General features: G+C 41.2%; 2 protein-coding genes across 3 annotated transcripts in view; one reads left to right on the top strand and one right to left on the bottom strand.

The window, feature by feature from the left end:
* The window catches only part of ippk (inositol 1,3,4,5,6-pentakisphosphate 2-kinase), a 120,446-nt gene extending 115,172 nt beyond the window's left edge, over positions 1-5,274 (top strand). Inside the window, exons 13-14 of one of the 2 annotated variants that reach the window (XM_072280988.1) lie at positions 332-553; positions 2,671-5,274. In XM_072280988.1, the coding sequence (XP_072137089.1) occupies positions 332-553; positions 2,671-2,674 (226 nt within the window). In that variant the 3' untranslated portion in view covers positions 2,675-5,274. Of the gene's footprint in view, positions 1-331 lie in introns of both variants that reach the window. The other variant, XM_072280989.1, reaches the window with a different exon arrangement.
* The window catches only part of cenpp (centromere protein P), a 279,625-nt gene continuing 267,495 nt past the window's right edge, over positions 4,674-16,803 (bottom strand). The window contains exons 8-9 of the mRNA XM_072280996.1: positions 10,977-11,068; positions 4,674-5,447 (exon numbers count right to left, since the gene is read on the bottom strand). Of these exons, the coding sequence (XP_072137097.1) occupies positions 5,326-5,447; positions 10,977-11,068 (214 nt within the window). The 3' untranslated portion in view covers positions 4,674-5,325. The remainder of the gene's footprint in view (positions 5,448-10,976; positions 11,069-16,803) is intronic.

The raw sequence follows: 16,803 nt of genomic DNA on the forward strand, positions 1-16,803 counted from the left end.
CTAGAAGGCATGTCTTTCGAGGAGGGGAATTTTAGTTAGGAGGCAAGTCTTTCTTTTATAGAGAGTGATAGGTACCAGCACAAGTGGTGGAAGCAAGTATGATAATAAAGTTCGGGAGGCATTTAGACAGACACGTAAATAGTCAAGAAATTGAGGGTATGGACCATGTACAGATACAGTAGATGGCACTAGTTTGGATTGGCGGTATGGTTGGTGCAGACATTGTCAGCTGAAGGGCCTGGTCTGTACTGTACTGGACTGTTTAATTTTGTTTACTGTCTATTTAATTCTAATAGTTAACAATGTCTACAAATTATCCTTTGTTTTTCAGACCTGAACCAAGTAGCATAATTAGGACCTCAAGGACATCATTTGCATATTCCATCTCTATTCTTGATTTGGACCCCAAACCATATGAGAATATTGCACACCAGTATAAATTAGATGGGAAAATCATAAACTATTATTTGCAGAATACAAGGACCAAGAAAGATGTTACCAGTCCTAACGTCTACAGAGGATATGAAGAATGCACATTATTTTTTCATTCTGTGTGAGTTTCAGTTGGACATAAATATTCATGTAATATTTAATAAAATGACTGCACTGACTGAGTGGCCATAATCTCCAGTATGTGAAGTTTAGGAAATAAACTTGAGATTTTGAATATTGAAGACAGTAAGACTAGCTTTGGATTTTGAACATTATCACAATTTAGACTGGTTATCTGCATTCAGTAAAGCATGTACTTCCTCAATAATAGCACTAAGGACAGCTTTTCTTTTGGAGTAGTGTGGTACCTATCTTTAGAAGGGAAACTGCAGATTATGTTTAAACAGAGTCATTTTGTCTGTGTCTGAGATGTGTTTCAGCAAGTTATGTCAGTATAGAGTGTGAAGTGAACGTTTTAAAGCCAGTTGAAAGAAAACGACTATAGTTAAAGAACATTGAAAACTGTAGGAGGATTTTCCATTAACAATAAAGGAAGGGCGTTTTTCACTGCTGCTATTAGTTTTCTTTGTGCTTTCAAGTGTAGTTCAAGGCTACAGCCATAGTCATAAACTTGATTAAAACTTTTTCACTTTGGCTCATCATTCAAACTGCTGCTAGATTTTGCAGTTTGTTTTTCTACAGCTTCAGTTTGTGCCAGATTTGTCTTGCCAGTCACTGAAATTTGCTGCAGTTGGTGCAGATAATTGTAACCGTTAAATGTAGTTTTAAATATGATCTAACCACTTCAGAAAAGTGCCACTGAAATTATAGTTATATAGGAGCAGAATTAGGCCATTTGGCCCTTCGAGTTTGCTTTCATTGGATAACCATGAATCTCTTGTATTTAGGAAAAATACCAAGTGGAAAGAGCACTTCCTATGTTAAGATGATGTTTGAATGCAAATCTTAATATTGCTCCAAAGTCCATGGATGCTGATTAGCAGTTATAGAGTTCAGGAACAGAAATTGGCAAGGATGCATCATCATTATTTAAATATATCCCTAACTTCAGAGTTAGAATTAAGCTTGTAGTTGGCATGCTTTTTTTCTTCCTAATGTGGTTCTCTCTTGGATTTATTTTCTTGTAAGTAGTAGGTATGCTGTATAATAGGTAATGTTTGCTATGGAGCAGCAGTAGAAACTTCTTTTGTAATTGTTAAATGTGACTGGGACTATCAGGGAGGATGCTGTTCAGCCAAAAGAGCTGTTTCCATGATATTCCTCTATGACTTCAATATGTGGATTCTGTAACTTCTTCACTCAAATGTACTTTGTGAAAACTACAGGTGTTTGATCACATGCTTTTTCATTTTAAGCATTAAAACATCAGTGCTCTTTAGCTGCTTTCTAAGGTGCACAAACATTCTAAAGTTAATAAGATTAAAAAAAGTAGTCATAATTAAAACAATTACTTCGTACCATAGGACCAAAATCAAAATTGTAATGTCTAAATGTGCATTAAATTAGGCTCTACACAATGTTATCAGCTGTAAAGAAGAAGTGAATAGTTAAAAGATGAACTATTGTTGATAGAATAAATATGTGAAATAGCTGAAAAGGGAAATCAATTATTGCTAACAGTTACCATATGTACAATTTACTGAGCTACGTTTGTGACAGCATAACAGTGGAAACAGATGCCTCTTAGGACAGGAAAAAAATTGAGTTGCTAGGGAGTGAGAAGTGGTGAGTGAGTGAGGGTTTGGGGAATAAGTATTGCGGCATTTTTGGAAAAGTGTGATTAAAGGGGCATGAAGAGAGTTCTTTTATATATTTAAAAAAAGGAATAGGATTAGCATAGATCCAAGACAAAACAATAGAACAGTCACAAACTGTTGTAAGTGAAAGTTAAAAGAGAATGGAATGGACATAGCAGATTTCATAAGTGACAATGAGATGAAAATGGGCCTTGATAAAATACTTTGCAGGAATTTATTTGATTCATTTTACCAGTTAATTTCCTTTAATGCCCTCTACCAACTTTTCTTGAAATATGTCAATTGTCTCCTTGTGGAGCTAAAGCTGTGCATCGATTCAAAATTTCTGAACTTGTGTGAGATTTGTTGGTTTTTGAAAACGTATACAGCAAGTAGAATTTAAATGTTGCTTCTATGATGTTTTTGGACTCTTTATCTGGTTCATTATGCTTAAGATTATTCTTTTTCTCCTAACTCCTAGCTGAGTGAGTTGAACTGATGCATTACTGGACCCATGTAATAATTTTATAGTGAAGACTGTACAGTTGTCTACTGTATGTCTGAAGAGAAGTTGAGCCAATTCCACATTTTTGAGAAGATAGTTTTTCTTTCACATCTTGGTCCTGTATTCATGTTGATTTTCCATTATGTTGCCATTATTTTGTACCTTTCTTGAACGGTAATAAGCAGTTGCGGCCCATCAGGATTAAAAGAAGGTGAAATTATCTTTGATTTTGTTTTCTACAATTATCCTGTTGAATTTTAAAAATGGCAGTCAAAGCATTTTCCATTACCTGATAGCAGAATCAGAAACCACTGTAAAATAGTGTCCAAAAAAGTTAGGTGAGTTACTATTCCAGTTCGGGGCGTTGGAGTTGGTATCCTCTGTAAGGAGTCTCTGTACGTCCTCTTCATAGAATGTGTGTGGGTTTTCCCCGGATGCTCCGGTTTCCTCCCACAGTCCAGAGGCGTGCCTGGTAGGTTATTAGTCATTGTAAATTGTCCCATGGTTAGGCTAGGATTAAATCGGGATTGTCGGGGGGGGGGGTGCTCGAAGGGCCTACTCCGTACTGTAGCTCTGAATAAATAAACAGAATGATCTGGGTTTAATAAAGAAAAATTATGGGCTATCTTAAGGAAAAACATTTTGTGCGATCACTAATTTTTGAAGAGTTACAAACAGTATGTAGTTCTTCAGATTTTCTTTTTTGATATCTGCACCAAATAACCATGAGGATAATGCTTGATCCTAGTATCTTCCCAGAAGACTTTGTTGTGGAATGAAATGATTGAGGAGTGTATGGAGGGATATGGTCCGTGTGCAGGTCAGTGGGACTAGGCAGAAAATGGTTCAGCACAGCCAAGAAGGGCCAAAAGGCCTGTTGCTGTGCTGTAGTTTCTATGGTTTCAATACAATTTGATTTAATTACTCTTCAGTATAAGGCTGCATTCTGTCTCTAGGACAATCAGTTGTGCTAGTTGCATTTAACGTTAATCCTGTTCTTCATATTACCTAGCTCAAATTGCACTAAGGTAATTGTTCAAAACAATGTATAGGTAATTTCCCACTTCATCATGGTGTTAAATCTGTTATAATTTCATTTGGGTGCTAACTTTGTTTTTGGTATTTAAATGGATAAATCTGGTCAAAAACTTTCAATGATTGTTAGATGAGGTTTTTTAATTTTTTGCTTCTGGCAACCTGAAGGAAGCATTTGTATCAGTAGCACATACTCTTTTCCACTGGAATTAATCAGAAAAATGAATCCCTGGCTTCTTATTTCTTTACCTGTCCAATTGAAGCAAATTAAGTCAACATCCATTATGTTGAATGTCAGCATTGTATTCATAGTAATGTTAATATTTTCTCTGTGATGGTAACACCATTTGTGATTTCAAAAGTAGCCAACATACTGGATTGCTTACTCGAGAAACAAAATATATTTGACTTGAATGTGACTTTTTAGGTAAATTGTTTTTTAATTCTATAGTGTTAGCTTTTTGCTTTGTGTTTTCAGGTGACTTGATTTTTGGATATGATGAATTTCTGTAAATATGTATAATTTGTTTAAAAATGTTTTACTAGTTAATAATTTAAAATAATGGTCTTCAATTGAAATTGTTACTGTTCTGGCTGCTGGCTCACAAGCAACATTTTAGAATTGGACAAAACATTTTAGTTTGAGTGGTTGGCAATCATACCTCAATGTTTAGTGCCATTTGAATTTACACTTGTAAGTAATATTTAACTGGATTGGAGAGGTGTTTTGCAGTTCAGTTATTATGGACATCTCCAATCGTACTTTCTAGATATTGAAAGTGATCAATCACTGTTCATCATTTTGTTCCTGTTACATTACCCACCAGTCTTTCAAAATAAAAGAGACTGATTTCAATAACTTGAGATGAATGATAGGAGCATTCCGAATGTGGTGGAGTAGTTTGGACCTGTGGTTTGTATCTGTTGCCACTTAGCTTGAATAATTGATTTATTCAGTTTTTTATTATCAGAACCAACAAGATGGTTAGAAGATATGCTTCATAATACATGTGTATTCTACCTTATGGAACACAGTGTGGATATGGCCTTTTGAAAAGATATAACAAGCAATTTCCTACTTGTTTATAATATGACTATAGTGCCTTGTGTTATTGTGAGACATTCAAGGATTACTGATTTGCAAACATCCCATTGAGAATTTTAATTTGATCTGGTCCTGATTTACTTGTAAAAATGTCAATTACAACTGATAATGTATTTTGTCATTGGTACTAACCACTCTCTCATTCTGTACTTGAGTTTTTATATGCTCAGCACTTATTAAAAGCTGTGAATTGAACTATCATTGTAAGAGTAAACTTAACTTTCAAATGTAGTTTCCTTAATTTCAGACTACTACGGGACAGATGACTTGTAGAAATCTTGTACAAATGCAATAGAAATGTCCCAGTATTTGTAAATATTCTTTGGCAATTTATATTTAAATGCTATATTTATTTTTATGTGACAGTGCCATAGGAGAAATTAAATGTCGTCGTGGCATGTCCTGATGTACTAGTACACTTAATAAATGAGTAAAATGGATTTTTATCTATGAATTTTCCTTTTGATGCAGTATGGCATTAATCTCATATTTCAGGGTTCTTTGCACAGTTGAATTAAACACTCAATAGCAGCCTCGATTCCATGCAGGTGTAAGAGATGTCTGAAGCTGTTGGGGGCATTATCCATGACCTTTGCTGTATCTAAGTTGAGTGCTGTGAAGAAAATAGTCACAATTTAAATAAATTCCCAAAATTGTTAAAACTTGATTAGAAAAACAAAGCAATTGTTAATTTATGGTTTCATTTCAAGTTGCACTATAGACCATGTCTATTAAAGTAAAATTTGAAGTGCTGTACGATATGCAAAATAAACTACAGATGCTGGAGGTCCGCACCAGGACTAGCCAGCTATGTGGGAAGAGAAACATTTCAGGTCAAACACCCTTTGTGAGGAGTGGCAGGGAAATGAAAGCTGATGAAACTTCCATAACTGCACGGTGAATGGGGGAGGTGCCAGGGTAAGATTGGGATGACCATAGGGATAAACTGTAAACAAGATTACTTAGTTAATGAGTGAGTGAGAGCCATTAGAGGACAAAAACAAACAAAAGAATGAAGGACATTCAAAATGCAGGGCCAGATCACCCCTCCCACCCTCTCTGAAACTTAAACTGCTATGTCCTTTTCAGTCCTTAAGTCGGTTTCTCTTCTAACAAATGCAGCCTGGCCTGCTGTGTATTTGCAGCATTTTCAGTTATTTTACTGACTTGAAATGCAATTTTCTTGCTTTCACAACAATCTAAGTTTATTGTAGCATTTGTGCTAATGCAGAAATTAAATGGATTCCCTCCAAAATCAGTTGTAGTGGCTCCAAAAATGACCTTTACCAAAATTTAGAGACTGGGCTGGAGGAAAGAAAAACACATTCACCAGAGAATTGAAAGAACCAGCATCACATTTGGTCAACTGGAATCCACTTTACCTTTTAACAAGCTGAAAAATAATATCACAGACCTTGTCTGTGAGAATAGATAAAATTTTTTGATGTGAATGATTATTGATTGGTTCAACCCTTTTAGTCAGGAATCTATTAAGAACTTAAATAGTTGATATGACATAATTAGTACAAAAAGGTTATTAATAGCTTTTCATCAAGTTCAGATTCTTAATTGTTGTACTTTTCATGTATTGTTACTTGTTTGACCCTCCATATTTTGGTTTTTGGACTCCAAACAATCTTGATTTTAAGTGATTTGCTTACAGCTGCATTCATGCAAGAGTACAATCTCAAACTAAAGTTTAAATATTAGTTAACTGACAATATCAGATCTGTTATTGTGTCACTGGCTTTTTGAAAAGACAATGGAGATTAATACATAGAACATAGAAATCTATAGCACATTTCAGGCCCTTTGACCCACAATGTTGAGCCTATCATGTAACCTACTCTAGAAACTGCCTAGAATTTCCCTAGTGCATAGCCTTCTATTTTTCTAAGCTTCATATGTCCAAGAGGCTCTTAAAAGACCCTTTTGTATCCGCTTCCGCCACAGCCACCGGCAGTGCATTCCACGCACCCAGCACTCTCCGTGTGAAAAACATACCCCTAACATCTCCTCAGTACCTATTTCCAAGCACCTTAAAACTATGCCCCCTCATGTTAGCCATTTCAGCCCTGGAAAAAAGCCTCTGGCTATCCACACGATCAATGCCTCTCATCATCTTATAAAAGTCTTATCAGGTCACCTCTTATCCTCTGTCACTCCAAGGAGAAAAGACTTAAGTTCACGCAACCTATTCTCATAAGGTATGCCCTCCAATCCAGGTAACATCCTTGTAAATCTCCTCTGCATGCTCTCTGTAGTATCCATATCCTTCCCGTAGTGAGGTGACCAGAAATGAACACAGTACACCAAGGGGGAGGGGTGCCAAATCAAGGTCTTATATAGCTGTAACATTACCTCACAGCTGTTGAACTCTATCCCATGGTTGATGAAGGCCAACACACCATACACCTTTTTAACAACACTGTCAACCTGCACTGCAGCTTTGAGTGTCTTATGAACACGGACCCCAAGATCTCACAGATCCTCCACACTGCTAACAGTCTCACCATTAATATTATATTCTGTCTTCAAATTTGACATACCAAAATGAACCACTTCACACTTATCTGGGTTGAACTCCATCTGCCACTTCTCAGCCCAGTTCTGCATCCTATTGATGTCCTGCTGTAACCTCTGACAGCCCTCCAGACTATCCACAGCACCCCCAACCTTTGTGTCATCAGCAAACTTACTAACCCACCCTTCTACTTATTCATCCAGGTCATTTATAAAAATAACAAATAGGAGGGTCTCAGAACAGATCCCTGTGGAACACCACTGGTCACCAACCTCCTTGCAGAATATGAACTAAATACTGCCACTGTTGCCTTCTGTGAGCAAGCCAATTCTGAATCCACAAAGCAAGGTGAATCTTATCAAATACCTTACTGAAATCCATATACACTGCATCCACTGCTCTACTTTCATCAATGTGTTTTACTTCCTCAAAGAATTCAATCAGGGTTGTAAGGCACAACCTACCCTTGACAAAGCCATGCTGACCATCCCTAATCAGATTATGTCTCTCCAAATGCTCATAAATCCTGCCTCTCAGAATCTTCTCCAACAACTTGCTCACCACTGAAGTCAGACTCACTGGTCTATAATTACCTGAGTTATCTCTACTCCTGTTCTTGAACGAGGGAACAACATTTGCAACCCTCTAATCCTCCGGTACTTCTGGCCCTATTGAAGTCACAAAGATCATCACCAGAGGCTCAGCAATCTCTTCCCTCGCTTCCCACAGTAGACTGGGGTATATCTCATCCGGTTCCAGTGACTTTTTTAAATGCTTTTCAAAAGCTCCAACACAGCCTCTTTCTTAATGTCTATATACTGAACCGTTTCAGTCCGTTGTACGTCATCCCCACAATTGCCAAGGTCTTTTTCCTAAGTGAATACTGAAGCGAAGTATATATTAAGTACCTCTGCTACCTCCTCCGTCTCCATGCATACATTTCCACTATCACAATAGCACCTCTTTGGTCCTATTCTCACACGGCTCATCCTCTTGCTCTTCACATACTTGTAGAATGCCTTGGGGTTTTCCTTAATCCTGCTCACTAAGGCCTTCTCATGGCCCCTTCTGGCTCTCCTAATTCCATTCTTAAGCTCCTTTCTAGCAACCTTGTAATTTTCTAGAGCTCTAACAATACTTAGTTTCTTGAACCCTTCATAAGCTTTTCTTCTTAACTAGATTTTCTACATCCTTTGTACATCATGGTTCTTTAATCCTACCATCCTTTCCCTGCCTCTATGCAGAACTCCATGCAAATGGCCCCTGAGTATTTGCCACGTTTCTGTGCAGCATTTCCCAGAGAATATCTGTTCCTCCTAATAGTATCATATTTCCCCCTACCCCAATTAAATGTTTTCCCAAATTGCTCCTATCCCTCCTGAACACACCTAATAAACTCCACCCCATCTAAACCCCTTGCACTAAGGAGATGCCAATCAATATTAGGAAAGTTTAAAATCTCCCACCATGACAACCCTGTTATTATGCACCGTTCCAGCATCTGTCTCTCTATCTGCTCCTCAATATTCCTGTTACTATTGGGGGGGGGGGGGGTCTATAAAAAAACACCCAGTAGAGTTATTGTCCCTTTCCTGTTTCTGACATCCACCCACACTGACTCAGTAGACAATCCCTCCATGACTTCCTCCTTTTCTGCAGCCGTGACACTATCCCTAATTAGCAGTGCCATGCCCCACCTCTTTTGCCTACCTCTCTGTTCTTTTTGAAACATCTAAAGCCTGGTACACTCAGCAGCCATTCCTGCTCCTGAGAATGTAATGGCCACAACGTCATTGTTCCACATATTGATCCATGCTCTAAGCTTATTCGCCTTGCTTACGATACTCCTTGCATTAAAATAGCCACATCTCAAACCATCAGGCTGAGTGCATCTTTGCTCTAACATCTGCCTATCCTTCCTCACAAACTCCCTACAAGCTGTCTCTACTTGTGCTCCAATCTCCCCATCCTCTGCCTCTTCATTTCAGTTCCCACACCCCTGAAAATCTAGTTTAAACCCTCTTCAACAGTATGAGTGCCGGCTGGTGGCATAGTGGCATCAGTGCCGGACTTCGGAGCGAAGGCTCCCGAGTTCGAATCCAGCCGGCTCCCTTGCACGCTCTCCATCCGTGCTGGGTTGAGCATCGAGCTAGCAACTCAGCCTCATAAAAATAAGAAAGCCTGCTAAAAAAAATGCCGTCATGACAGCGTCCCGATGACTCCACTTGGAGTTAAGGGCTTTCTTCTTCTTCAACAGCATTAGTAAACCTCTCCACCAGGATTTTGGTCCCCCTCAGATTCAAGTGCAACCTGTCCTTTTTGTATAGGTCACACCTGCCCCAGAAGAGGTCCCAATGATCCAAAGATCTGAATCTCTGTCCCCTGCTCCAATCCTTCAACCATGCATTTACCCTCTACTTCATTCTATTCCTATACTCACTGTCGCGGGGCACAAGCAGCAATCCCAAGATTACTACCTTTGAGGTCCTGCTTCTCAGCTTCCTTCCTAACTCCCCGTATTCTGCTTTCAATATGTACCACGACCTCAGGCTGCTCACCCTCCCATTTCAGGATATTGTAGATACGCTCGGAAATATCACAAACCCTGGCACCTGGGAAGCAAACGACTGTCCTTGTTTCTTTTTCGTACCCACAGAATCACTTATCTGTCCCCCTAACCATGCTTCCCCCAGGTAGGTTGTTCCCCCCACAACAGCACTCAAAATGGAGTACTTATTGTTAAGGGGGACAACCACAGGGGTGCTCTCCACTATCTGACACCCTCCCTTCCTTCTCCTGACAATCACCTACTTATGTGTCTCCTGTGGCCCCAGAGTGACTACCTGCCTGTAGCCCGTCTACCACCTCCTTACTCTCCCTAACAAGCCGAAGATCAATGAGCTGCAGCTCCAGTTCCCTAACTTGGTCTCTAAGAAGCTGCAGCTCATGCATACCTGGCGCAGATGTGGCCATCAGGGAGGCTGGAAGTCTGGACATTTCACATCCGACACACAGAACAGAAAACTGGTCTCTCAATCATGCCCATTATTCTTGTTAGAGGGGGAAAAAAATAACTTGCCTTGCCGAAGCCCGGATGAGCTAAAGCCCTACTACTCTGACGACCGCTCTGCTAGACAGAGTATCTCTTTTGTTTCGGAGCTTTCTCAGCATACTTGTGCAATGATGAGCTACTGCGCCTGCACACTTCTCCCTGAACTAATATGCCGAGCCCCGTGAAAAGCTCCTTTTTTAAACTCTTCTCCCTGACCCCTGCAAAGCTCTCTCTCATCAAATCGCGTGGTCCACTGCTAATGCAATTAATGTTCACATTGCATTACAAGCTGCTTGTGCCCTCCCGGTTAAAGCAATTTTATTAAACTAGAGGAATGATGTGGAGATGCAAGGAAATCCTGAAGTATTTTTAACCTAAACTTGTAAATTTTTAGACTAAAAACTATATTTATTCGCTACATTAATGTGTATCAAAAATCATTTCACTATCTGGTGTTCATGATCAACCTATTTTGGTGAACTGATATTGCAGCTGAATTTAATTATGATATAGTGTCAATGTAGAAATATGAAATGTTCCCTATCATTTCAATTTTTTATACTTGCCCTCTGCTGGTACTTTGGTCAAGAGATCCAGGACTGGGGTAACGACTCCTCCTTCGCTCACATGTATTTTCCAGAAAATTGTGAACTCAATTCTGTGCAAGAGAGTAAAAGAGGCAGTTGGTGTTTACTGATTTTGCACTTGTCTCGGGCATGTTCATTCTGGCTTACTTCCTGCACAATTTTTGTGTCTACAGAGACAAGCTGCACTCTGGGGTTCACTTATTGTGAAAGCCTCGCTCCAGTGGCTGCCACATAACAACTGAAACAGTGAACTTCTCACACACGAGGAATTCTGGAGATTCAAGCAACACACACAAAGTTGCTGGTGAACGCAGCAGGCCAGGCAGCATCTCTAGGAAGAGGTACAGTCGACGTTTCAGGCTGAGACCCTTCGTCAGGACTAACTGAAGGAAGAGCTAGTAAGAGATTTGAAAGTGGGAGGGGGAGGGGAGATCCAAAATGATAGGAGAAGACAGGAGGGGGAGGGATAGAGCCAAGAGCTGGACAGGTGATTGGCAAAAGGGATACAAGGCTGGAGAAGGGAGACGATCATGGGACGGGAGGCCTAGGGAGAAAGAAAGGGGGAAGGGAGTACCAGAGGAAGATGGACAGCGGGCAAGGAGTTATTCTGAGAGGGAAAGAGAGAGAGGAAAAAAGGAAAAATAATAAATAAATAACAGATGGGGTACAAGGGGGAGGTGGGGCATTAACGGAAGTTAGAGAAGTCGATGTTCATGCCATCAGGTTGGAGGCTACCCATACGGAATATAAGGTGGTGTTCCTCCAACCTGAATGTGGCCTCATCTTGACAGTAGAGGAGGCCGTGGATAGACATGTCAGAACAGGAATGGGACGTGGAATTAAAATGGGTGGCCACTGGCAGATCCTGCTTTCTCTGGCGGACAGAGTGTAGGTGTTCAGCGAAACGGTCTACCAGCCTGCGTCGGGTCTCACCAGTATATAGAAGGCTGCACCGGGAGCACCAGACGCAGTATATCACACCAGTTGACTAACAGGTGAAATTTCGCCTCACCTGGAAGGACTGTCTGAGACCCAGAATGGTGGTGAGGGAGGACATTTAAGGAATGGTGTAGCACTTGTTCCGCTTACTAGTTACCCCACTAGGAATAGGGTTCCCCTTGTCCTCACCTACCACCCCACCAGCCTCCGGGTCAAACATATAATTCTCCATAACTTCTGCCATCTCCAACGGGATCCCACCACTAAGCACATCTTTCCCTCCCCCTCCCTTTCTGCTTTCCGCAGGGATCGCTCCCTACGCGACTCCCTTGTCCATTCGTCCCCCCCATCCCTCCCCACTGATCTCCCTCCTGGCACTTACCCTTGTAAGCGGAACAAGTGCTACACATGCCCTTACACTTCCTCCCTTACCACCATTCAGGGCCCCAGACAGTCCTTCCAGGTGAGGCGACACTTCACCTGTGAGTCGGCTGGGGTGATATACTGCGTCCGCTGCTGCCTTCTATATATTGGCGAGACTGGACGCAGACTGGGAGATTGTTTTGCTGAACATCTACGCTCTTTCCGCCAGAGAAAGCAGGATCTTCCAGTGGCCACACATTTTAATTCCACATCCCATTCCCATTCTGACATATCTATCCACGGCCTCCTCTACTGTCAAGATGAAGCCACACTCAGGTTGGAGGAACACCACCTTATATTCCGTCTGGGTAGCCTCCAACCTGATGGCATGAACATTGACTTCTCTAACTTCCGCTAATGCCCCACCTCCCCTTCGTACCCCATCTGTTATTTATTTATTATTTTTTCCTTTTTTTTTCTCTCTCTCTCTCTCTGTCCCTCTCACAATAACTCCTTGCCTGCTCTCCATCTTCCTCTGGTGCTCCCCTCCCCCTTTCTTTCTCCCTAGGCCTCCCATCCCATGATCCTCTCCCTTCTCCAGCCTTGTATCCCTTTTGCCAATCACCTGTCCAGCTCTTGGCTCCATCCCTCCCCCTCCTGTCTTCTCCTATCATTTTGGATCTCCCCCTCCTCCTCCCACTTTCAAATCTCTTACTATCTCTTCTTTCAGTTAGTTCTGACGAAGGATCTCGGCCCGAAACATCAACTGTACCTCTTCCTATAGATGCTGCCTGGCCTGCTGCGTTCACCAGCATTTTGTGTGTGTGGCCATGAACTTCTGCTCATTTTGGGCCACTTTTCAACCATTCCCACCCTGCCACACACACAACCGTCCTGATTACTTTTTTCTCTAAGTTCACTGCTGTCAAAGACCTTTGAAATGCTTTCGTGCTCCCTGGAAGAACATGCACTGTAAAAACACTGATTTTTTTTTAATACAGTGGATGTTGGCTAATTGGGACCAGTACATTTTAGCCCAATTAAGTGGGTGCCTCAATTATCTGAAGTTTCATGGAAATAGTTAAAAATATATAAAAAAGGCAAACTACTATTGAATTGAGTAACAAATTATGTATTTAAATGTAATACAGAACAAATTAGAACACTATCAATACTTCTACCCTACTATAAAACACTATTAACCCCTATTAGTTATTGATGGAGGATGCCGTGTTCTGATTGACTGTAAACAAACAAAATTAGTGCAGGAACTACTGGACTGCCTTTATACAATGCTACCTCAGGCCAACATCAGGTAGACACTGGAGGAGCTGAGCAACATAATCAGCAGACACAAAACTATGCACTCTGATGCCTTCCCTATCATTGTGGGAGATTTCAACCAGGTCAGCTTGAATACGTCTGAAAAACTACCGTGAACGTATCACCTTTAGAACCAGAGAAGCCAACACACTAGACCACTGTTATGCCACCATCAAAAACACTTACCGTGCTATCCCACATTCACACTTTGGAAAGTCCGATCACCCGGCTGTACTTCTACTCACAATGTATGTATAGGCAGAGATTAAGATTGCAGCATCAGTGGTGAGGACTAAAGAATGTCAAGGGAACCAGGGGAGCACTGCTTTGAGTTGGTGAACTGGACAGTATTCAGGAATTCATCTTCAAGTCTGAATGAATGTGCCGCAGATGTCACCAACTTCATCAAGACCAAACATACCCAAACCTAAAGCTGTGGATGAACCCAGGAGATACATAGTCTGCTGGAAATCTGGCATTCAAGACCAGTGATTCAGAACTATACAAGAGGGCCAGGTATGACCTACGGAAAGTTATTTTAAGGGTGAAAAAACATCTCCGATTGAGGTTAGAGACGGAATCGGGTGTGCACCATTACTTCCCACAAAGGAAAACCTGGACCATGAATGGCTGTGCTGCATCTCTCCCAGAGGAGCTTAGTGCCTTTCACGCACACTTTGGAAGGGAGAACAGTGTGCAAATCCCTGCAGCATCTGGTGATCCTGTGATCCCTATCTTGGAGACTGATTCAGAACATCTTTCATGAGGATGAACCCTCGCAAGGTGTCAGGCCTTAATTGTCTACCTGGAAGGGCCCTGAAAACCTCTGCCAGCCAACTGGTTGGAATGTTCAAGGACATCTTAGATCTCTCAGTGCTGCAGCTGAGGTTCAATCATACCAGTGCCCAGAAAAGTAGGGTGAGTTTGCCTCATTGACTCTTGCCCAGTGGCACTCACATCTACTGTGCTGAAGTGCTTTGAGATGTTGGTCAATTGATACGTTGTGGCATCACTCAACTGTGGGTGAAAGAGGATCATAATTGGAAAATTAACATACAAGGAAACACATTGTATCAAAAGGTAGCACTATTGCTAAAAAAAAATGAAATCAAATTCTTAGAAAAAGGTGACATAGGATTGGAAGATGTAGAATCCTTATGGGTAGACTTAAGAAAATGCAAGGGTAAGAGACCCGGATGGGAGTTATTTACAGTCCTGCAAATAGTAGTCAGGGTGTGGATACAAATTACAACCAAAGATAGAGAAGGCAAATAAAAAAGGTAATCTTATGCTAGTAATGTGGATTTCAATGTGCAGGTAGATTGGGAAAATCAGGTTGGTGCTGGATCTTAAGAGAGGCAATTTGTAGAATGCACAGAAGGTGGCTTTTTAGAGCAACCTGTGGTTGAGGTCACTGGGGGAAAGGGAATTCTCGAATGGGTGTTGTGCAATGAACCAAATTTGATTAAGGAGTTTAAGGTACAGGAACCCCAAGGGAGCAGTGATCATAATATGATAGAATTCACCCTGCAGTTTGAGAGGGAGAAGATAGAGTCAAATGTATCAGTATTACAGTAGAGTAAAGGGAACTACAGAGGCATGAGACAGGAGTTGGCCAACGCTGTTTGGAGCATTCACTATAAGACCATAAGAAATAGGAGCCGAAGTAGGCCATTCGGCACATCGAGTCTGCTCTGCCATTCAATCATGGGCTGATCCAATTCTTCCAGTCATTCCCACTCCTCTGCCTTCTCCCCATACCCTTTGATGCCCTGGCTAATCAAGAACCTATCTATCTCTGCCTTAAATGCACCCAATGACTTCGCCTCCACAGCCACACATAGCAACAAATTCCACAGATTTACCACCCTCTGACTAAAGTAATTTCTCTGCATCTGTTCTAAATGGATGTTCTTCAATCCTGAAGTCGTGCCCTCTTATCCTAAACTCCCCTTCCATAGGAAATAACTTTACCATATCTAATCTGTTCAGGCCTTTTAACATTGGGAATGTTTCGATGAATTCCCTCCCCACCTATCCAATTCTCCTGATCTCCAGGGAATACAGCCCAAGAACTGCCAGACATTCCTCATACAGTAACCCTTCCATTCCTGGAATCATTCTCGTGAATCTTCTCTTAACCCTCTCCATTGTCAGTATATCCTTTCTAAAATAAGGAGCTGCTAGTAACTCCCCTGCAATTCCATGGGTTCGTATCTTACTAAGCAGCCTCATGTGCGGCACATTGTCAAAGGCCTTCTGAAAATCCAAATACACCATTTCTACTGCATCTTCTTTGCATACCCTGCTTGTAACTTCCTCAAGCAATTGCAGTAGGTTTGTCAGGCAGGATTTTCCTTTCAGGAAACCATGCTGGTTTTGGCCTATTTTGTCATGTGCTTCCAGGTACTCTGTAATCTCATCCCTAGCAATCGATTCCAACAACTTCCCAACCACTGATGTCAGGCTAACAGGTCTATAGTTTCCTTTCTGCTGCCTCCCACCCTTCTTAAATAGCGGAGTAACATCTGCAATTTTCCAGTCATCTGATACAATGCCAGAATCTAATGGTTCTTGAAACATCGTTGTTTAGGCCTCCGCAATCTCTCCAGCTAATTCCTTCAAAACCTGAGGGTGCGTTCCATCAAGTCCAGGACATTTATCCACCCTCAGACCATTAAGCTTCCTAAGCACCTTCTCAGTCGTAATTTTCACTGCACATACATGGATGATGTCAGAAAACCAATGATTGGTGGTTCTGGGGGCAATAGAGAAGGCACAGGATAGATACAGCCCAAAGATGAAGTAGAATGGGAGAATGAGGCAACTGTGGCTGACAAGGGAAGTAAAAGCAAAAGTAAAAATATACAATATAGTGGGAAGTTAGATGATTGGGAAGCTTTTAAAAACCAACAAACTGCAACTAAGGCCATAATAAGAGAAATGATGAAATATGAAGGGAAGCTAGCCAAATATATTAAAGAGGATACCAAAAGCTTTTTCAGTAAAAGGGAGGCGAGAATGGATATCGGAGTGCTAGAAACTGGCACTGGAGAGGTAATTATGTGGAACAAAGAATTGGCGGAAGAACTTTAAGTGTTATGTGTTAGTCTTCACTACAGAAGACACTAGCAACATGCCAGAAATTCGAGTGTCACAGGGCAAAAGTGAGTGTTGCTGC

This window comes from Mobula birostris, chromosome 16 (assembly GCF_030028105.1).
Source record: "Mobula birostris isolate sMobBir1 chromosome 16, sMobBir1.hap1, whole genome shotgun sequence".
Lineage (NCBI taxonomy): Eukaryota > Metazoa > Chordata > Chondrichthyes > Myliobatiformes > Myliobatidae > Mobula > Mobula birostris.